General features: G+C 35.1%; 1 protein-coding gene across 2 annotated transcripts in view; it reads right to left on the bottom strand.

Moving 5' to 3' along the window:
- Hr39 (Nuclear hormone receptor FTZ-F1 beta) overlaps positions 1–23,112 on the bottom strand; it is a 146,023-nt gene that overhangs the window by 57,718 nt on the left and 65,193 nt on the right. For both annotated transcript variants that reach the window (XM_074173081.1, XM_074173082.1), the window contains exons 4-5: positions 6,497–6,672; positions 3,823–3,982 (exon numbers count right to left, since the gene is read on the bottom strand). In XM_074173081.1, the coding sequence (XP_074029182.1) occupies positions 3,823–3,982; positions 6,497–6,672 (336 nt within the window). The remainder of the gene's footprint in view (positions 1–3,822; positions 3,983–6,496; positions 6,673–23,112) is intronic.

The raw sequence follows: 23,112 nt of genomic DNA, 5'->3' as shown, positions 1-23,112 counted from the left end.
CAGGAGACAAGAAATTTATGAACAACTGAAATTTGTCGAGGAAAATATGACGAATATCTAACAATAGATCTGTACAGAGTAGTACAAGCAATAATATTGATGGAATTTAGTCAAGAAAAAATGGGAGGAATAAAGCAATAAGCTCATAAGTCTGCAGTATTTTACAGAGGCTTGTAAGTCAGAAGCTTCCCAAGTCGCAATTCTGACCATCACTGACTTGTTAGCTCTTTGAATAATTTCTTTTTCAAGTATTGATATCAGTTATACTTGGTGAAGTACAGTAGTAACACGTTAGGTAATGTTGACAAGTTTCATTCAAGTTTGCAAAATTGCCATCACTCCTCTAACCAAACGGATAGTCTAGTTGTTTGCAGAGAGACAGAACGCAATTTTTACCGACATCAAGATTGCAACAGACCCTCTTCTATCTTTGATATGGAGGGTTTGAGTTTTCTGTCAATCTCATAGTCTTTGAAAGGGACTGGTCTTGTTTACTTTTTACTTAGGATTATCTTTGTTGAAGACAGAAGAGTTAAAAATTGGATTTTTACTCAGTCTAGTACCGGTGATGAAATAACGCTGTTTGATGTTGGATCATGAATGGAACTTTTTTGAACTTTGGCATAATATATTTACAAGTTAAAGAGCCTACGAAAGCCAGGTCATTGGTTCATTTTTGAAGATAAATTAGAAGTATTTTAATAGAACCAGATGATATGTGTGAGAATGATGGAGGTTTGCACTTCTATTTTCTAAAAATGTTAACAGATTTAAAATCTAAAAGAAATAAAGAATAGAAAATTGCATATCAGATACAATTCAATGTTGCCTTATACAGGGTGTAACTATATAAGTATAAAACCTTTAAGAAGGTGATTCCTCATCGAAAAAAAGATAGGATCTTTCATATAAAGAAATTTCATTGGAGCATCCCTTATTGTTAAGATACAGCCCCTTAAAAGGGGTACATAAAATTTGTATAAAAATTTTTTTCACAAGCACTAAAAAAGTTACAATATTGAAATTAACCTGACGTTTTGTACTACCAAAAAGACACTTAGCCAGAAATTTATTTGGTTTACCCCATGGTTGTAAGGGGTGGAAAACGCAACGCCTAAAGTTTATTTCCAATGTAACTTTTTATCTTATTTGTTTACCCTTTAAAAATTTATTTCCGATAGCCTGTTTTATTCTAAACAAAAAATGTCCTTGGGTTTTTTGCCCAAAATACACCAGTTCGCAGCAAAAAATTATTTTATGAACAACTACAGAGATACATCGTCATAAATGCGAAAATACGAAACTAATCTATCTAGTAGGTCGCTATTAGCGATAGTGACAATTGAATTGGTATGACGCTTTCAGTTTATGAATTTCCGAAATTGAATTAATACTAATTGTGTGTTGTTGTTCTGTTCTTAATTTGTTACGTTAATAATTCACTTGTTATTAAAATGGCATACACAAATGAGGAAATGGCTGATATGCATTACATTTACGGTCTGTCGCAGGGGAATGGGTTAGAAGCTTCTAGAAGATATGCTGAAATGTATCCTCAACGGCAGCATCCTTCACATAGAATATTTGCTCGACTTCATCAACGATTACGAGAATATGGTTCATTCGACAAAAGAACGCAGGATTGTGGTCCCCATCAAGAAGTACGAACACCACAGCTTGAGGAAGCAGTACTTAATTTGATTGAAGAACAACCTACTACCAGTACTAGAAAGATTGCTTTCCAGCTAAATGTTGATCATATGACAGTGTTTCGAATTTTAAAGGAACAACTCTTATACCCTTACCATCTGCAACGAGTACAGGCACTGTTACCGCGAGACTTTCCGAACCGTCTTGAATTTTGCAATTGGATGCTGGAAATGATTAGAAGAAATTGTGATTTTCTTAAGACGATAGAATTCACAGACGAATGTAGTTTTTTCATAACAAGATTATTAATTTTCATAATTACCACATATGGGCTGATGGAAACCCTCACGCTATTGTCGAAACTAACCATCAAGAACAGTTTTCTCTTAACGTGTGGCTCGGAGTTATTGGGGATGATTTAATTGTGCCTCATTTTCTACCTCCTCGATCAAATGGTGAGGCATACGTTCAATTTTTAAGAGAAGTGCATCCAGTACTGCTGGAGGAAGGTTCTTTGGGCGTCAGAAGGGATATGTTTTTTATGCACGATAGGGCTCCCGCTCATTTTAGTCAAGTAGCACGTCAGCATTCAACTGAAACATATTCAAATCAGTGGATAGGTCGAGGAGGACCACAATACTGGCTCGCTCGATCCCCGGATCTCAATTCTTTCGATTTCTCTATTTGGGATCATTTATAGCATTTGGTTTATCGTACTCCTGTTCGCGATGTAGAGGACTTAAGAAAACGCATCATCGATGCGAGCAGGGTAATCAGAGAGACTCCAGGTATATTTTAGCGAATACGTGGCTCAATGCGCCGACGTCTAGATGCATGCGTAATGTCTGAAGGTAGACATATTGAACATTTACTATGATTTCTACATGTTGTGTGTTTTGTTATCAATAAATTAGTTTTGTTTATTACCCTTTAATCGTTTGATGCATGTACTAACTACAGAATAACAATAAATCCAGTTCGCATTTATGACGATGTATCTCTGTAGTTGTTCGTAAAATTATTTTTTTGCTGCGAACTGGTTTATTTTGGGCAAAAAACCCAAGGACATTTTTCGTTTAGAATGAAATAGGCTATCGAGAATAAAGTTTTAAATGGTAAACAAATAATAAGACAAAAAGTTACATTGGAAATACATTTTAGGGCTTGCGTTTTCCACCCCTTACAACCATTGGGTAAACCAAATAAATTACTGGCTAAGTGTCTTTTTGGTATTATAAAACCTCAGGTTAATTTCAATATTGTAACTTTTTCAGTGCTTGTGAGAAAAATTGTTATACAAATTTTATGTACCCCCTTTAAGGGGCTGTATCTTAACAAGGGATGCTCCAATGAAGTTTCTTAATATGAAAGATCCTATCTTTTCTTCGATGAGGAATCACCTCCTTAAATGTTTTACATTTATTAAGTTACACCCTGTATATTTTTAAAAAAGTAGCACAATTCAATTCAGTTATCAATAACCTTCCTTATAGTATTGTTTAGACGAATCCATGACTTTCGGAATATCTTGTCAGACCAGTTTTTTGCAAGTTACAGATTGTCAAAATACTAATACTTGAATTGAAGGGGTTATATTTTTAGGAGTGATTAATTTTTGGGAAAGAAAGTTTTTGGCTTTCTACTACTCCATCTTTATACAAAAAACAAGGATGAGGGAATATTCCAAGAAAAGGAAGGAACTAATCAATTTTAAAATAAGTAACTCTATACATAGATGTGTAGATCATGCAAAGAAGTAACTTTTTTATTTTATTCCACAACGAATGTTTGAAATACAAACTGAGTAGAGAAAAGTATCTTCTGTATAATTCAGTGTTCATATAGAAGTATTTGTTTCGTAAGAATTTTTTTTTCGTGTATTTCAATGTTTATATGAAAGTAGCTGTTTCAGGAGGACTTTCTTTCAGTTCGTGTCTGAAAGTTACTTCTTTGCATGATCTACACATTCATGTATAGAGTTACTTATTTTAAAATTGATTACTTCCTTCCTTTCCTTGGAAGATTCCCTCATCCTTGTTTTTTGTATCAAGATGGAGTAGTAGAAAGCCAAAAACTTTCTTTCCCAAAAATAGTAATACTTGTTTTGATAATTACAGTTTTGGGCATTTTTCCTGTTTTAGGCATGTGTATCCAGAAAAGGCATGTGTTTACCTGTGACATGATGTCGCTGGCTAAGTAAAGGTGAATTGCTTGGTGTGCTGTGTAAAGAATAAGTGCCCATCGGTGGCTGTTTCAGTCGAAGAATCGGACTATCTTTACTGTCACTCAAGGATGGAGGTTTGGTTTGGGAGAGTGAAAGATTTTCTGGTATCTGAAAAATAAAAAAATTGATCAGAATTTCAATTACAGAAAGAAAGCAGAAACTTTTTCAATTCGATCTGAATTTTGTTTTCTGATTTATTTTTAGTTTCTCTGGAAGATTATTATATATTTCAACTCCTGAATGAAATATTGATTTCTCCCCAAATTTTGAGCGATATGATTTAACTGATAGTTTTTTTTTGCTTGTCTTGTATTATAATGTTCCACAGGTAGCTCGGGGAGTTAATAAAATAGCATAGCACATTACAACAGTAGTCGATGCAAATAACACCAATGAATAATTAAATTGAATAGCTAGTACAGTTCTGAGAAAAATATATTTTTCTATAAACGGTACGATGTCCTCTGAGTGAGTAGCTCTGTGATTGTTTTGAGTCAATGGGGCAGTTCTTCATTTTTCTTCTCAGACGGTTTCTCTAAAAAGGATTTCCCATATGAGTAACCGGATATATTTTCCCAGTACTATTGTTTATTCATCATCACAACATATCATAGAAACATCAATGTTTTGATTGCGATTTCTAGTAAAGATCCTCGTTAATTTCACAAGATAGCAAAGCATACCCATCATCCGTTTGAATTAGCTGAGTTTGATACAAATTCCTTGTTAGTATTGATGGTTTTTTACAAAACGGCAAAACTTCTCGGAACTGCTAATCTGCTATCCTTAAGTGCTCATAATGAGTCATTTGATAAATGACTGACTAAACCAACCTTGTGATGAAATCAAAAGGGAAAATGTTCAATTCAAACTCTTTTGAAAAAGGTTTTATTGACAGAAGATCCATAGGGGTTGCGGATGGAATGATTATAGTGGGAAAATCTCATGAAGATTCAAATTATGAAGGTTTTTTTGTTGTCTTTCTGCTTGCTTTGATTGCGAAATTTGTGTTTTTTCTAATTTTGTATCTGAAAATGAGTCTCTGGTGTTTGCTCCACTATTCTAGAGAAATTGTTTGCCGAGACATTCCAACATACCTAACAACAAAGTTCTATATCATCCAATATTTTAAAGCAGGAGGCGTACATGGTAACACAATCATTAAGAGAAAAAGTTAAAACCAAAACATCAGCAAATACCTGTTACCATGAGCGTGGACCCATCATCGTATTTGAGAGAACGTTTGGTACTACTACATTTTGGAGAGAACAAAAGAAGTGTAGGTTGTTTTCCTTTCCATTCCATCTTGTACTTTATTTCTTCGAATTGAAATTTTAAAGAAAACTTTTAGAGACTTAAACTTTTAATCTTGGACATACCTGTAATGCGCCTCAGGGATATAGCCATAATATAATTAGAATAAGGGTGGGGGTGGAAGAAAAACCATGAAAACTAAACAAACAGTAACATTTCTTTCAAAACTAATCAAATATTTCAACGCAGAACTAATCTACCTTCAAGTCAAGCCATACCGTCAGTCAAATTAGAGGTTTTTATATAATGTATATAATTACATGTTGAACGCAAGAGACGAATATCGAGTTGAGCTCATTATTAGTTTTTCTCCATATCTCATCAACAAAAATATCTCGTCTACAATATTAAACCAGTTCAGTCACCATTTATTTGTTTAATACAATTACTTTTATTGCGCGCTTTGCATTGAATGATTTATTTGAATAAGTAACCACCAAAATCAATTAATTTTTTTTGGTAAAAGAGTATCAAGTAGCACCGTTGATGACATGAGTTGAAAACCTGTTTAGCTGTAGGTATGAAATAGAGAAAATATGAAGAATCTAGACTAACATCAAAAAGTAATATTTCTTTAATCAAGTTTTTTGTCTTGGTTGTGTCTGTGTAGTGTAAATATACGATGAGTCCAAGATATCGAAGGCCAGCATGGGAAAATCGGAACTCGTAAGAGATACGAAATCGGTTGAACTAGGCAAAAGTTGCTCGTTTTAGAGCTTTTTTGAGTGACATTTTGAAATTTGGGAAATTCCGATTATGTGAGAGATACATCAGCGAAGTTATCGCCAAAAAGGCTAACTTATAACGGGTGAATTTTTTTGTGATCAAATTAAAAAAGTTATATTAGTGGTAATTCGGCGGGACGGAGGCCGGTTGGGTTGACGTTAGTGGTTTGTTCCACTCATCCAATCGACCGTCAGGTGAAATGGTGGTGCGAGCCGCGAGGCCGGACGATCGATTTTCGCTGCTTATCGTTCAACCTGTGCTAGGAATCGCACGTTTAAAAGTAATACCTTGTTAATTCTCAACTCACACAAGTTTCAACTTTTTAGGGTTGTTGTTCGTAGGGGAAACAGCTGATTAATAGAAAGACAGACGAAACTTTGGATTAAAAATCTGTAAAAGCCAATGCATGAAGAAAATGTAATTAGAAAGTATTAGTACCTTCGATTATTTATTAAAGTTCTCAACTTATGCGGCACTCCCCTGTCACTAACGAAGAGAATAATAGCATCGTTTCACGAGAATGATGGATTTGAGGATATTCCCTATTCTATTAATTGCTAAATGAGTTGAATATTTACCAACCTGTGTTGAGTTTTCCTCGTCGATACACATACCATCTCTCTCGCCGTCTGAGAGTTCCCCTTCCCAACTCATAGGCCTAGGAATATCGTCTCGCTTTTTCTTAGACCTCATATTTATCGAATGAAAATCTATTCTAGCTACCTCCGCATCGAAACTATCTAAAGCATCAACGGTACCTGAAAAAAATATAAGGAATGTAACAGTACTGATTACATAATTATGATATGTTTGTGTTTTCAAATAAGTGTCACTTTTTCTCAAAAAACAAACTTCATTCAAACAGCATGTAAATAGTAGGTACATCTTTGACGGTGTACTAAAAACTGCCTATAACAAAAATACCCCATGCTTTATAAATTGAAAATAATACAATACAGTTTTTAAAACATTTAGAACCACTGAAACACATGTGGTATACCAAATCATTTATATTTCTGATGTCTGCCTTAAAACTGGTGCAACTTCTGTGCAGACCATAACAAACAAATCGGAAAAACGGATTTAACACAGTTTTATTTTTATCAATACTGATAATCTATAATAATCCCAAGAAACAAGCATGTTTATGTTGAATAAATTATTTGAATAATTATCGATTATTGAAGTGTATAGCACTCATTTACAATTAAATTAAACAATAAAACGAAAAATTTTAATATGGAGATCAGGATTTCAATTGGTCTGGAAGATTATTATAGAATGTAACATCTAAATGAAATATTGATTTTTCTTGAAATTTTGAGTGAATGAATGAAACAAAAAATTTTCAACTGGAAAATCAAATATACAGTACTTTTCTTTAATGTCCCCCCCTTTTATTTTATGAACGAGTCAACTCAAAAAGTTTAAATTTGAAATAATGAAATTAATGCATAAATATTTTATTTTAGATGAAACTTTCAAGATGGCGACTGGGCGCCATCTGGGAAAAAAAATTAAATGGAAAGGGGGGGTCTTATGACACATCTTTTTGAAGCTCCCGACAAATACCTTACAACCCTAGAATATAATGTCAATATCTTCACCAACTACAAAATGGCGGAACATTCAATAATTTCCTGAAAACATTGATATTTAACTACATAATATGAGGTAATAAGCTTGAGGTCAGTTCAGAAGACGCTCGAAATGGTTGCTTTGTACTTCTTGACATATGAACAGCCTATTCGATATTTCACGCCAAACATTTTTGAAAACAGTAACGTCAATATCTCTACAAATATTTATTATTTTCTACCGTATATCCAATATTGAAGCAGGTTCAGATTCGTACACCTTTTGCTCGAAATAGCCCCATGAGAAAAGGTCCAAAGGTGTCAAATCTGGCGAGCGGGCTGGGCATTCTGTAGGACCTCGACGGCCAATCCAAAGACATGTACATTCGTCACACAAACAACTATTGTGGAGATAAGTAGGATGCCTTGCAATGGTTTCCGTCATGATTTCGTAGAATTCTGTTCTTCGATCAGGGTCATCTTCAGTTAATTGGTGTACCATTATAATTTTGTATGGATGATACCTATTCCTCTTCAAAAGTCTCTATGGAATAAGTATACTGTTCAGGATTTACCACCATCTCACCAATTGTTTGCACTCACATTTGGATACAAGTTCCCTCAAATATTTTATACAGATAGGACGATTCGGAAAACATTCATTGAAAATCCTTTAGGTTTCGTGAAAGTTACTCGACGCACCGTAAATAAAAATCGCTTCAATTTTTTTTTCCAATGGACGAGAATTGACCATTTTAAAGATTGTTGACGTGGTACCTTTCTACTAGTAAAACCGAAAACTAAATGAGAATATTCTAGCTGAACAATGATGTTCATTGTCGTACTGACATTTTTTGTCGTTTTCATAAACAAAAAATAAGTTAACAAACCTTATTGGATTGTTGGAATTGCCATATGGCAGATAAAAAAGGAATATTTCTATTAATATAGATATTAATGTGTTCGTCTTCAGGAAATTATTAAATGTTCCGCCATTTTGAAGTAGGTGAAGATATTGACTTCATATGCTAAGTATGTGTAGTATTCGTCAGGAGCTTCAAAATAATGTGTCACAAGACCCCCCTTTCCATTCAATTTATTTTTCTCAAATATCGCCCAGTTGCCATCTTGAAAGTGTCACCTGTCAATTTCACTTCAAAATAAAGTATTCGTGCATTAATTTCATTATCCTAGATTTCAATTTTTTGAGTTGACCCGTTCAAAAAATAAAAGAGGGGGGACATTAAAGAAATGCACTGCATAATACATTTGAAATCTATGAATATCTGAAAGATCATGTGGTATATATAAATTTGACATAGGTTTAAGATATGGTAATTTGAATATACATTTCATTATTTTATTTTGCAGTCTCAGAATATAGTATAGAAGTATAAATGAATTAGTTATTCCTCAAAATGAAAATAAATATGTTAGGTTCGAATGTATATAAACAAAAAAAGACACATTTGAGATATTTCGAAGGAATGAAATTTCTGAAAGTGGTCTGATTTTATTTTTCAACATATCAATATAAGAATTCCAACAGATTAATCAATGTATAATCTTGAAACTTTTGTAATTTGACAACATTAAAATCCTAATTCTTTTTGTCAATGGTTCTCTTCTTGGATATCAACATTGAAGAAGAATTTTCATAATTGAAACTCAATTTGTAATAATATAACCAAGATTTCAACAATGTAACGATATCAATCATATCCGGCCGTGGAAGTTTACACTGTTCGACAAAGGATTGTTGCTCAGAATGGTAGGGACCGGTATATGAATGACACTAGACTTATGGATGCTTTCCAAAGTCTGAAAAGAGCAACAGTGTGGCATGGAAACCATGAACAGTTACAAAAGCCCAATTCCAAACAGAACATTGTTGACTTTTTCATCGACCATTGTGTTAAAATTAGCAGGAACTTTTTCTGGAATTGATGGATGGCTAAAGGCAAACGTAAGAGTTCACCTCGTTGTGAAAGATAGGCGAAGTTAGAATTATGATTTTGGTATAGTTCATATCCTAATAAAGCCAACTTGGTCTGAACAATTCTTCAGTGTTTGTGCCGGAGGTTAAAGTTTCACCCTTCAATAAAATACGCAAAATGAAATATTACAATGCATCATAACATTTTCCACAAAAATATCTCACGCTATTTTTACCATATTTAGAATTTTAAGCTCTTCGCGATAACATAATCTACTCGGATATTCAAATTCGAGCCTCTGCAAGGGGATCTAGTACCTAGTAAGGGATAAAGAGTAAGTTAAAATGTGGTAGAGTTATGATAAATTGGTTAAGGAATTCGCTCCGAGATTTTCAGTGTTACTATCTCCATTCGGGTTTTAAGGCCGTCGTAATTTGGAACTGCATCATAAAGCATACACAACTAACACATAAAGTGTACCAAAAACCGATACATACGGACAGATATCTGCCTGCACTTTCGAACCACCATCCAAGTAAAAAGCGGGGAATTATCAACACCCCGACGGAACGTTCCGTATAATATATGAACCGGAACACCTACAACAAGAATTGGATCATCTTCAAGTGGCTTTAAGATCGAATGGATACAGTGTAACCGAAATCAACAAGGTCATCAAACTAAAGACTTCTAGAAGTCAAAATAGGGAGAAATCTCAAACGGTTGCACGTGCATTTCTACAGGGTTACAGACAGAATCGTATAAATCTTAGGGAAGCATAAAATAAAACAGTGTTGAAGCCTAACAGGAAAATACAACAAAGCCTGAGATCTGCGAAAGACAAAAGAGATCCCCTATCAGCGGAAAAGTTTATATCGGTAACACCAAAAGATCCATAGGTACAAGGCTGAATGAACATCGGAGAAACTTCAGATTAGGTCAAATAGACAAATCGGCAGTAGCGGAACACGCACTTAGTGAAGGAGATCACACGATAGTGTTGGAAGATGTGCCCCATAGACATAACGAGGTTATGTCGGTGATGTGCCCCCGATCATGGATACCACAGTCGACTTGTACGGGAAGCCACAGAAATTCATAGACATACAGAAAACTACAACAGAAAAGAGGAGGCGGTAACGCTTAACCGGATTTGGATTCCCATACCAAAAGATGCTAAAGTGGCAAGAGCGCAATGCAATATTACGTCATTAACAGGTAATAACACTTCGGCCAGTAGCAACGCATCAACAGGAGAGGCAGACTGCCTGAGTCAACATGAATACAACCTATGAACTAGAAATCACCAGTCATCGGTGAATCATCAATATGAATAAACCTCTGAAGAAGCCAGCCACTCGTGCTGGCGAAACGTTAGGATGCAGTTCCAAACTACGACGGCCTTCAAACCCGAATGGAGAGAGTAACATATTGAATGATACCAAAAAATTGTCTTCAGCTGTTTGGTTTCGGATATATGCGAACACAAACGAAAATTTCGAAAAATTTTGTTACTTTACTATGGTAGTTCTTTATTCACAGAGATATTAGAAGTTATTTATTCTTTGACATATGAACTTTTGACGGGATTGTTCAAAGAATTTTTATATAGGATGTTATATAGGAAAGTTAAATTCATTTTATTGTAGGGAAGGAGACAATACCAGCTAATTTTTCTCAAACCCCTATTTCAACACATTTTTGAATGATCTTAAGGTATATTTTTTTACTGAACGATTCCTGCCTATGGTGTCCAATACTAAAAAGTTTTAGTTTTTCTTAAACTGCTGGATGTTTCTCGACATGAGAAAACCTCACTTGAAATTGAGGGTTGGATTATCAATACATTTTAGGTACCTAGTGTTTCATTTGAATAATGGAGTGTCCATTTTTTTTGAGAATCAGTTGTACTTGCAAATATGTGGGTACCTCTATTGCTTTCATTTAATAATTATCAAAATCGTAATAAAAAGGCAAGACTCTATCTGATGTAGATTGTCGATCAAAATATTGCTACAAAATACAGGTCTGCATTCAATAGATTAGACCACCCCCTGTCTGAAAGTTCTATGATCATATTCTGATAGCTCGTTGAATGTTCCTATAACTAAGTATGAACAGATACTCAAATACATGATAGGACGCCGAAAACGTACCGCAAGGTATAATTGCAAAAAACAAAAACCAAATCAATCAATGTGTTTCGTCTACGACTGCGGTATACATTATCAAAGGCGATAAGATAACGGACGAAGTGTTCTGGTTGTCCTCACAGCAAATACTTAAATATTTTGATTTGTGTGCAATTTGAAGTGTGTAGCCGCCATTTTGTATCTGCGGCCATCTTGAATTTGCATCTTTTTCAAAGTGTACTACTATTCAACTAATCAAGCCCTGTCATATGATACCCATATTGGAGTAGTTGTGAAAAAATATGTGATCCGCCATTTTGTAGCTGCGGCCATCTTGGATATACATTGGTTTAAAACTTATCAAATTGTATTGTCATCAAAACTAAATGTGTGTACCAAGTTTCAGATCAAGTTGTCAACAGGAAGGGGGTCAAGCTTCAATTACTAAATTTGACACAAACAAATGAATAAACAAACAGGGCAAGCTAAATGAAACCGTTTAATCAAGGAATAAAAGGAAAGTTTTTTCCATTACTGAGCCTCGCTGAGTTTGAATGTTAGAGGAATTTGTTAATTTCTCTTCATGATGCCGCCACAACATGAACTTATCATCGATGTAACGCATCCAAAAATACTGGGCTAAACGAGCAACAATGCGGTTAGGTGTGCTGGATACACTTTGCCAATTAGCCGTATAGTGCCTTTGACCGAATGGTAGGTTTATGTGTATAATTCATTGTTTTATAAGAATCAATTGAAATATATGACGATATTATCCTTGCGAAATTGGGGCGGCGGTATTACTCGTGCGGAGCCGGGCAGTCATAGAAATACATATTGTTCTTCTGAATCGCCGCCTAATCCCCTTGAGATATAACAAAACAATTCATTACATTTGTTCTTTTTTATAGGACTACAACAAAGTTGCGATGGCATAAGTCCACCTTTTGAAAATAACTTACTGTTCCCATTTTAATGCTTTAAATAATGATCACATATAATGTGGCGATTGAAGAGATTTTTAGTCGGATACAATATAAATTGTTAGCAAATTAATTAAGCTAGTTTCTTTAACCATTTCATGCGCATTATAATTAGGTAGATAGGTACTTTTCTGTACTGAAATTAAAATTGATAGCTGTGAACATACTTTTGTTTGAGCGAATATTAATAACTACAAGCTGATACGATTCTATGACAGAAAAAATATAGACATATGGGGTGTTTCAAATTCGATCCTCACCATTGGAATCTCGGAAACTATGAGAGATACGAAGATGGTTAAATTGGGGCAAAGTTGCGCATTTACCTGACTAACAATATGCCATTGAGAAAGTTCTGAAATCCCAAGTATATCCGGAGATATCCGGAAAAAACAGAAATTTCGGAAAATGGTTTTCACTTTTTTCTAGCTTCATTTTTCGAAGTATTCGAAAATAAATTGCACTTCCACATTGCCACATTTTCGCTGCTACATATTGGTGTTTTCAGATTTGCTATCCGACGTTTCGTCTTCCGGCCACCATCATCAACTTCATTCTTTCTTATGGGCGCTATATTGTATTCTTTCTGTTTTCAATAGAACCGGATTTTACCTTTTCAATTATCATAAGTCATTATTCTTTTTCGAAAAATTGGATATATTGAAAAAAAATTAATTCTTATCATAATAAGCTTTGACTTTGATGTTTCGAAATTTGACTTTCAATTTGTTACACTCAATGACATTTTGTTATTCTACAAGTTATTGAATTTTTGACGAAAAATGGCTTTCACGAATGAAGAAAAAAATGATACAAATTTATTACAAATACGATAGAAACAGTGTTAGGACATCGGAAATGTATTTAAACTTGTATCACGAAAGACGAGAACCACATCGAACTATGTTCAAGTTATTTGATCAAAATCTCACCGAGTTTGGTTCATTTGAAAAGCCGAGGAAGAAATACGGAGGCAAAATGGACCAGAAAACTGAAGCAAATTTGATAAATGAGGTTTGTATGTATGAGGTAAGTTTGTGCCCTTTTCAATAAAAATTAATTATTTGCAGACAAACATGAACCAGGGAAATCTACACGTCAAAATTCATACAAAATGAATATTTGTCATACAAGTGCTTGGAGACAACCCAAAAAAAAACGGTTTGAAATGTTGCAAAATAGACATATCTCAAAAATTACATCTAGGTGATCCCGAAAGGCGATTAGAATTTTGTAATTGGCTAATAAGACCAGATTTTCCTGTTCTCCTGGAAAATGTAATTTGGACAGATGAAAGCACTTTTACGAATTGTGGGATATTCAACCGAAATAACGAACACATCTGGAGCATAAACAACCCTAGGCAGTTCCAAGAAATTCGACCTCAAGTGCGATTTAGTATTAACGTGTGGGCAGGAATTTACTAAGATTGAATTTTGGGTCCTCATTTATTTGACTTAATTCTGAAGGGAGAAACCTATCACCAGTTTTTAATGTCGATTTTCGAAGATTATTTGGATGATTGTAAAAATGGCCGAGGTGGTAGTGCGTCCGACTCACGATCGGAAGGTCGTGTGTTCGATTCCCGCTTCGACCAGATATTTCTCTCTAGAGAATTTATCTGGTTGAAGCTGGAATGATTCTGCAACCGTGTTAGGAATCACACGTTAAAAGGTAAGACCTCGTTAGTCCTTATCTCGCACAAGTTTCTCAACTTCTGAGGGTTGTCGTTCGTATGGGGGCGGCAGCTGACTAACGGAAAAACAGATTTTAAAATAGACAGACAGACAGATGATCTACCTTTGGCTAACTATAACAACATTTGGTTTCAACATGATGGTGCTTCACCGCACACCACCAGACGAGTATCTAATTACCTGACTGAAAGGTTTGGTGATAAATGGATAAGGAATAATGTGCCGGTGAGGTGGCCAGCAAGGTCTCTAGACTCAAGTGTTATGGATACATTCTTATGAGGTACACTGAAAAATAGAGTTTATGGTCAGAGGGAATATCAAAATATTGAGGACCTGCAACACAGCATTGTTAGAGAGTTCGGAAGATTGAGGAGGGAAATTATTCCTGCAGTGAATAATATTCGAAAAAGGGCACAGTTGTGTTATCATGAACAAGTCCAGCATTTTGAGCATTTGCTGTGATTTATTTTTGGCTTTACATTTTAGTTGACTATTGTTATTTGTTCAAAGTTCTATTTTCATTGAAAAGGACACAATGTCTAATTTACCTCATATAGGTACATCTTATTTATCAAATTTTGATTATTGATTTTGTCTACGTATTTTTTCATTGGCTCTTCAAACGAACGTGAAAGCCATTTTTTACCAAAAATTCAATGACTTGTACAATAACAAAATGCCATTGAGTGTAACAAATTGAAAGTCAAATTTAGAAACATTAATGTCAAAGCCTATTATGATAAGAATTAATTTTTTTCAATATCTCCAATTTTTCGAAAAAGAATTATAACTTAGGATACATCATTGGAAATGTGAAATCTAGTTCTATTGAAAACAGAAAGAATCCAATGTAGCGCCCATAAAAAAATAAAGTTGATGATGGTGGCCGGAAGACGAAACGTCGGATAGCAAATCTGAATACAACATTATGTAGCAGGGAAAATAATGGGCAAACTAGTAGCATTTATAATAACCTTCTCGATGTCGAAAACAAAAAAAATGATAGTCGCGTTTTCAAAATATTTCATAAAATGATATTTTTTTGAATTGAACACCCTATATTTTATCATGCATTTCACTAGTACCAAAAATGTCTTTGTTTTGGTAAATAAAACCTCGTGATTGTCCAAACACCCAATTTTGGTCCTATAATACAAATGACAATATTTTGTTACTAACAAAAAAAGAAAAAATTGCACTGTGATTTGAACTCGTGATAACATTGAAAACGTTTTTGTACAGAACAGAAAATACTGGAGCGTCATATTATTGCGGTTGGAAATGAATGTGTTTGATTCGATAAAATGGAATTATTATGAGTAATCAAGTTGCCTTGAAATTTTGTTGAAATTCTATTTGTCAAATATTCTCAAGTATATTATGACAATGTCAATGTCAATGCCGTTTTCCCATTAACAAGAATGTAATATATTAGAATCCTACTTGGTTTGCCTGAAAAATATAGCGTAAGAGCACCCCACTACACCAATTCCTTCTCCTATCGTGAATTACCTAATCTACGATTTGGTATTAATGTTTCGTGTGATCTATTTAGAGGCAGAATTATCGGTCCATTTTCCTACCATGGTTCTTTGAATGGACCTGTTACATTAATTTATTAACAAGAGTGTTGGAAGAGTTTTTCGATGGTCTTGATCTGGAGGCTAGTTAGATGATCTATTTTCAGCAGGATGGAGTACCAGCACATAATTTAATTTTTTTAAGGACACAAGCACTACAGGAAAATCCTTAAGAACGGTGCCTTTGCTAAAGTAGTGATTCACACTGGATTTGAATCGCTGGAGATTGAATCCATTCGAAAAAACGTTCTCAGGAAGTTTATTTCCCTCGAGCGCAGTTCTCCAAATGAAAGAGTTATTAAATAGTGAGATGCGAGGTGTACTGAGTTGAACCTCAAAACGATGAGCAGTAGTGGCGTAAAAAATGTTGCGTGACTGTTTTGGAAACAGATGGATTACTACAAATGGTCCTGTTAAGTGGCCTTCTCGTTCATCAGACATGACACCTCTAGATTTTTATTTTTGGGGAATTCTGAAAAATGAGGTGTACAAAATAAAATAACATTGTAAACGGACTGAAAAATTATATTGAAACTATAATTAATAGATTTGATGGCCGAATTGTGTTGAAAGCAACACGCAGTGTCAAGAGAAGGTCCCAAATATGTGGTCAACAAGAAGGCAGTATTTTTAAATATTTACTCGATATTTTATAGCTCTTTATTTGCCAAAACAAAGAAATTTTTTTGTACTATATATATATATATATATATATATATATATATATATATATATATATATATATATATATATATATATATATATATATATATATATATATATATATATATATGAATACACCATACACGTGTCTATGGTTTGCCACTTTCATGAGTACTATGTCCGATATTAACTTCTGTTTCTATATGAAGACACTCAATAACTTTCATATTTGTATAATTTCCTGGACCCGGATGTCACGCAGGTAGCTATAGCTGCCTCCGTGGTGATTTTGATAGTTTTCTTGTGAACACGAGATCTACCAACTGAAACCACTAATGTGCGGTTGGTTCCTGTTGGTGGCTCCTTGCATTTGTATTTCTATCTTTTGGTAACCAAGTATTGCCCATCCTTACACTTGGTTGCACCATACTGATGATGGGCCAAAAGCCCGAAACACGTGTCTATGGTTTGCCACTTTCATGAGTGCTATGTCCGATATTAACTTCTGTTTCTATATAAAGACACTCAATAACTTTCATATTTGTATAATTTCCTGGACCCGGATGTCACGCAGGTAGCTATAGCTGCCTCCGTGGTGATTTTGATAGTTCTCTTGTGAACACGAGATCTATCAACTGAAACCACTAATGTGCGGTTGGTTCCTGTTGGTGGCTCCGTGCATTTGTATTTCTATCTTTTGGTAACCAAGTGTTGCCCATCCTTACACTTGGTTGCACCACACTGATGATGGGCCAAAAGCCCGAAACACGTGTCTATGGTTTGCCACTTTCATGAGTGCTATGTCCGATATTAACTTCTGTTTCTATACAGGGTGTCCCTGGACTTCCTCTTTTCCTCTCGGGAATGTATAGATGGGGTCAAAATATCACCAGTACTTCATATAACTTTTTTTTCTAAAATCCTTCGTTACCAAGTAACGGGCCCTCGAAGTTACAAAATGAAAAATGTTTTTCTTTGATAACTTTTCAAGTGAATATTCAAAATCATCCAAATTTTGGTAATTGACTAAACAAATGAATTCCTTCGATGAGCTTTCATGCAGGAGTCAGTTGTTTTGCTACAAAGTCAGGAACGGACTACCCCCGATGGTCCACACCCTAAAACTTTGAAATGACAGATATTTTTCAATATTTTTCAACAAATTAAGGTTACTTGGACAATTTTATGAATAAAAGTACTCGTGTGGAAAGTCGATCGGAGCAACGAATCTTGATAAAAATGAATTTTCACTCGACGACATCAAACCCGCTCGTCCACCATTATTTGAAATGAATAATTATCAAAGCAGAAATAATAATGATAACGTTAATTCAACAACATTTATCCTGAGATGTCTACCATTATCCGAAAATATTAGTTTTTAAGGAAAATGGAAATGATAGGTAAAATGTTCATAACGAATTTTTATAATGCAAACACGTTTAACTAACGAAACTCAAGAGCCTCAAGAGCAAACAGAAATGAAAAATTCGCTACAGAAACTGCTCGATATGACCACCTTCTCTCTCTATACATTTTCTTAGTCTGCGAAGACTCCCTCTCTGTACTTGAAATAGCATTCCAGGGTCGTTTCGTATGGCTTCACAATGTAATGTTATTCTATTCAACAATGCATCTCTTGTGTGAATAGGTGTAGCGTAAACAAGGCTTTTTAGATGCCCCCACAGAAAGAAATCCAATGGATTTAAATCCGGAGACCGCGATGGCCATGAATATGGCCCACCTCTACCAATCCATCTATTGTGGAAAATATGGTTCAGATGGTCACGCACAATCAAACTAAAATGAGGAGGAGCGCCATCATGCATAAACCACATATCTCTTCGGGTTTGCAATGGAACATGTTCCAAAATTCCGTTCAAATCGTTCTGAATGAACTCCAAATAACGTTCTCCATTCAATCGGTCCTGTAGAACGAATGGTCCTATAAGATGGTTTCCTATGATACCAGCCCAAACATTCACGTTGATTTTCCGTTGGTGTTTGGTTTGCAATATCCCATGGGGATTTTCTTCGGCCCATATATGGAGATTATGAGAGTTGATAACTCCATCTCTACTGAAACCTGCTTCATCAGTGAATAAAACTCGATTAATAAAAGTCATATCCTCTCTTTGCCTATCCATGAACCAATTGGCATATTCCAGTCGTGCTGGAAAATCTTGAGGTGTCATGGCATGTACCTTCTGGATGTGAAATGGGTGGAGCAGTTGTTCCCTAATTATTCTATGAATAGTGGACTTGGATGTATGGAACTGTTCTGATAGATTTCTGATGCTCATTGAAGAATCATCAGCGACGGCTTCCAAAATATTTTCCTCCAATACAACGGTACGTACAGTCCTAGGAGCGCCCTCACCACCTCGTTTTGGCAAAACTGTACCTACAATAATATCGAAATAAAACAACGTGCTCCAATTAATTATCAATTATTACATACCTGTCTCCCTCAAGCTGCGATCGACACGCTCGAATGTTTCTCTTGACGGTACCGTTCGATTGGGAAAATGCTCGGAATACAGACGACGAGCTTCTGCAGCATTACAAAATGCTCGTCCATAAAATACATGCATATCTGCATATTCATTGAATGTAAACTGTTCGGCCATATCAAAAAAATTCAAAATATCCTATAGAATATTGACAATACAATGATAGTCATATGACAACGCACCACTCAACAAAACAAAATCGCATTCCAGTTTCTCATTTTATATCAAAACTTTCTAAAAGGTTTTTTGTCAACATCTGTGAAAGAAATGGAACATAATTATTCCCTGGATATTTTTCACCTGATCATGTGCAGCCGTTTTTGTAGTTCATTCGTTTGCTTTTTATTAGTATAGTAAATATTTTTTCCGATGTGCGTTTTTTAGCTAAATTTAGATTCGTGTTAAAAGAATTTCTCCCATAAAATTATAATTATCAGTGAAACTCCTCAACAGTTTAGCTATGAAGAAGAATTTGAAACATTCGAATGTTGAGTTTCATGAGATTCAGATAACTGATCAACACGAAACGTGATTTTTCCACACGTATTATGTACATACAAAATATGGAATGAATTCGATATTTCATAGTAGAGTAGCTTGTTAGTTTAAAAACACCACGAATCTACAGAACTTGATATTTCTTTTGAAAAATTATCTGCTATCACAATTGTGACTTAAACTTCCATATAGGTACTGTACTTTTTGTTTACGACTTCATTTTAGCATACTTTGTATTATTCCTGTTATAAATGTTGTTGAATTAACGTTATCATTATTATTTCTGCTTTGATAATTATTCATTTCAAATAATGGTGGACGAGCGGGTTTGATGTCGTCGAGTAGAACTACATTTTTATCAAGACTCGTTGCTCCGATCGACTTTCCACACGAGTACTTTTATTCATAAAATTGTCCAAGTAACCTTATTTTGTTGAAAAATATTGAAAAATATCTGTCATTTCAAAGTTTCGGGGTGTGGACCATCGGGGGTAGTCCGTTCCTGACTTTGTAGCAAAACAACTGACTCCTGCATGAAAGCTCATCGATGGAATTCATTTGTTTAGTCAATTACCATAATTTGGATGATTTTGAATATTCACTTGAAAAGTTATCAAAGAAAAACATTTTTCATTTTGTAACTTCGAGGGCCCGTAACTTGGTTACGAAGACTTTTAGGAAAAAAAGTTATATGAAGTACTGGTGATATTTTGACCCCATCTATACATTCCCGAGGGGAAAAGAGGAAGTCCAGGGACACCCTGTATAAAGACACTCAATAACTTTCATATTTGTATAATTTCCTGGACCCGGATGTCACGCAGGTAGCTATAGCTGCATCCGTGGTGATGTTGATAGTTTTCTTGTGAACACGAGATCTATCAACTGAAACCACAAATGTGCGGTTGGCTCCTGTTGGTGGCTCCGTGCATTTGTATTTCTATCTTTTGGTAACCAAGTGTTGCCCATCCTTACACTTGGCTGCACCATACTGATGATGAGCCAAAAGCCCGAAACACGTGTCTATGGTTTGCCACTTTCATGAGTGCATGTCCGATATTAACTTCTATTTCTATATAAAGACACTCAATAACTTTCATATTTGTATAATTTCCTGGACCCGGATGTCACGCAGGTAGCTATAGCTGCCTCCGTGGTGATTTTGATAGTTTTCTTGTGAACACGAGATCTATCAACTGAAACCACAAATGTGCGGTTGGCTCCTGTTGGCGGCTCCGTGCATTTGTATTTCTATCTTTTGGTAACCAAGTGTTGCCCATCCTTACACTTGGTTGCACCATACTGATGATGGGCCAAAAGCCCGAAACACGTGTCTATGGTTTGCCACTTTCATGAGTGCTATGTCCGATATTAACTTCTGTTTCTATATAAAGACACTCAATAACTTTCATATTTGTATAATTTCCTGGACCCGGATGTCACGCAGGTAGCTATAGCTGCCTCCGTGGTGATTTTGATAGTTTTCTTGTGAACACGAGATCTATCAACTGAAACCACAAATGTGCGGTTGGCTCCTGTTGGTGGCTCCGTGCATTTGTATTTCTATCTTTTGGTAACCAAGTGTTGCTCATCCTTACACTTGGCTGCACCATACTGATGATGGGCCAAAAGCCCGAAACACGTGTCTATGGTTTGCCATTTTCATGAGTGCATGTCCGATATTAACTTCTGTTTCTATATAAAGACACTCAATAACTTTCATATTTGTATAATTTCCTGGACCCGGATGTCACGCAGGTAGCTATAGCTGCCTCCGTGGTGATTTTGATAGTTTTCTTGTGAACACGAGATCTATCAACTGAAACCACAAATGTGCGGTTGGCTCCTGTTGGTGGCTCCGTGCATTTGTATTTCTATCTTTTGGTAACCAAGTGTTGCCCATCCTTACACTTGGCTGCACCATACTGATGATGGGCCAAAAGCCCGAAAAACGTGTCTATGGTTTGCCACTTTCATGAGTGCATGTCCGATATTAACTTCTGTTTCTATATATATATATATATATATATATATATATATATATATATATATATATATATATATACAGGGTCCTGCAACAGTGGCGCGGTGTTCCATATCTCTATATAGGAAGCAGATAGGAATCTAATTTTCTATAATATTACCTTATTGCTCGAGCTCGACAAAATAAAAATATTGGCGGTCACACAGGGTGTTCGATTTTTTCTGGGCGGATCCCAACTGTGTTTTTTTAAATGGCAACCTATATTTTTTATCGCTTTTTCGGTTTCTTCATAGAAAATAAAATAAACTTTATGTATATCTGCACTTCGAAAATATTGACGGTTTTCGAGATATCTAGCATGACAGGTTTTTTTTTCCAATATTCGTCACTCAGAATATTTGAAATTATAAAGTGGTGCCAAGTCCAGTTGAAATTTTTTTTTGGTCGAATATTCTACATTGGTAACTCTCTCAAATGATATATCTGAAATCGACCTGTGATATACAGGGTATGAAAAACCGCTTGCCAAATATTGTAAATGAAAATTTGCAAAATCTTCCTTATATTAAATGGAACACCCTGTATATTATTGATCCATAAGAAGCGCCAACGAAACCTCTACAAATTTCATTAAGTATTCCCTATGGCTAAGTTCAATAGTTTTTCTTAAATGAGCATTTCTTTCGAAAAATGGTCATTTTTTCAAAGCGAAATCCATTTGACGACTGATAAGAATATACAAAAAATACCCTTTCCTTAAAATATCGCCCATTCCTAAAATTACCTGTTGCTAGATAAACAAGTTGCGAATTACACCACAAAATGGACGTTCTTAAATAGTTACAATAATTTCAAAAATCTCGGAATTTGTGCCATATTCTTTCGGTCTAAAACAACCTTTCAGCGAATGAAATATTTATTGAAAATCAAGTAGTCTGGCAAATGACAGAACAAAATATTTGGCTGCAAATGAATATTGAAATTTTTAGTCAATCGTGAAGTTGAACTGTCGGTATAATTTTATCAGAATGTTGTTATCAAAAGTGATTTGATTGATATGATTTTCATATTAGGTGAATCAGACAGGAATTGTTTATTGGCAAGTAGAATTTATTCTCAACGGTATCCAGATAGAAGGCATCCAGATGAAAGATCTTTCCGAAAGGTCTTGGGACGATTCGTTGAAACTGGATCTATTAATTATTCCAAACATGAGCGCATCAAGCCAGCTACTAATGAAGATAATGAATTACAAGTTCTTCTTGCTGTTGAAGAAGATCCTAGTAGGAGTCAACGACAAATTGGGGAAATAGTGGATATAAGTGAGAGATCAGTGCAACGAGTATTGAAGAAACATCGCTTGCATCCATACCACGTTCAGTTACATCAAGAACTACTGTATGCTGATTTCGAGAAAAGAGTGAGATTTTGCAATTGGGCCATGAACAAAATTCGTCGAAACGAATATTTTTTCAATAATATTTTATGGTCGGATGAATCGACATTCCATAAAAATGGATTTGTAAATCGACATAACTACCATTATTATGCGACAGAAAATCCTCACTTATTGAGACAGGTGGATTATCAACATAGGTGGTCGATAAATGTCTGGGGAGGCATCATTGGAGAAT

The sequence above is a fragment of the Leptinotarsa decemlineata genome, unplaced genomic scaffold (genome assembly GCF_025532065.1).
Source record: "Leptinotarsa decemlineata unplaced genomic scaffold, Ldec_3_MD MMD2_tig00000199_RagTag_RagTag, whole genome shotgun sequence".
In the NCBI taxonomy this organism is placed as follows: domain Eukaryota; kingdom Metazoa; phylum Arthropoda; class Insecta; order Coleoptera; family Chrysomelidae; genus Leptinotarsa; species Leptinotarsa decemlineata.
Note: the sequence above shows the minus strand (reverse complement) of the source record. Positions and strands in the feature narration are given on the sequence as shown.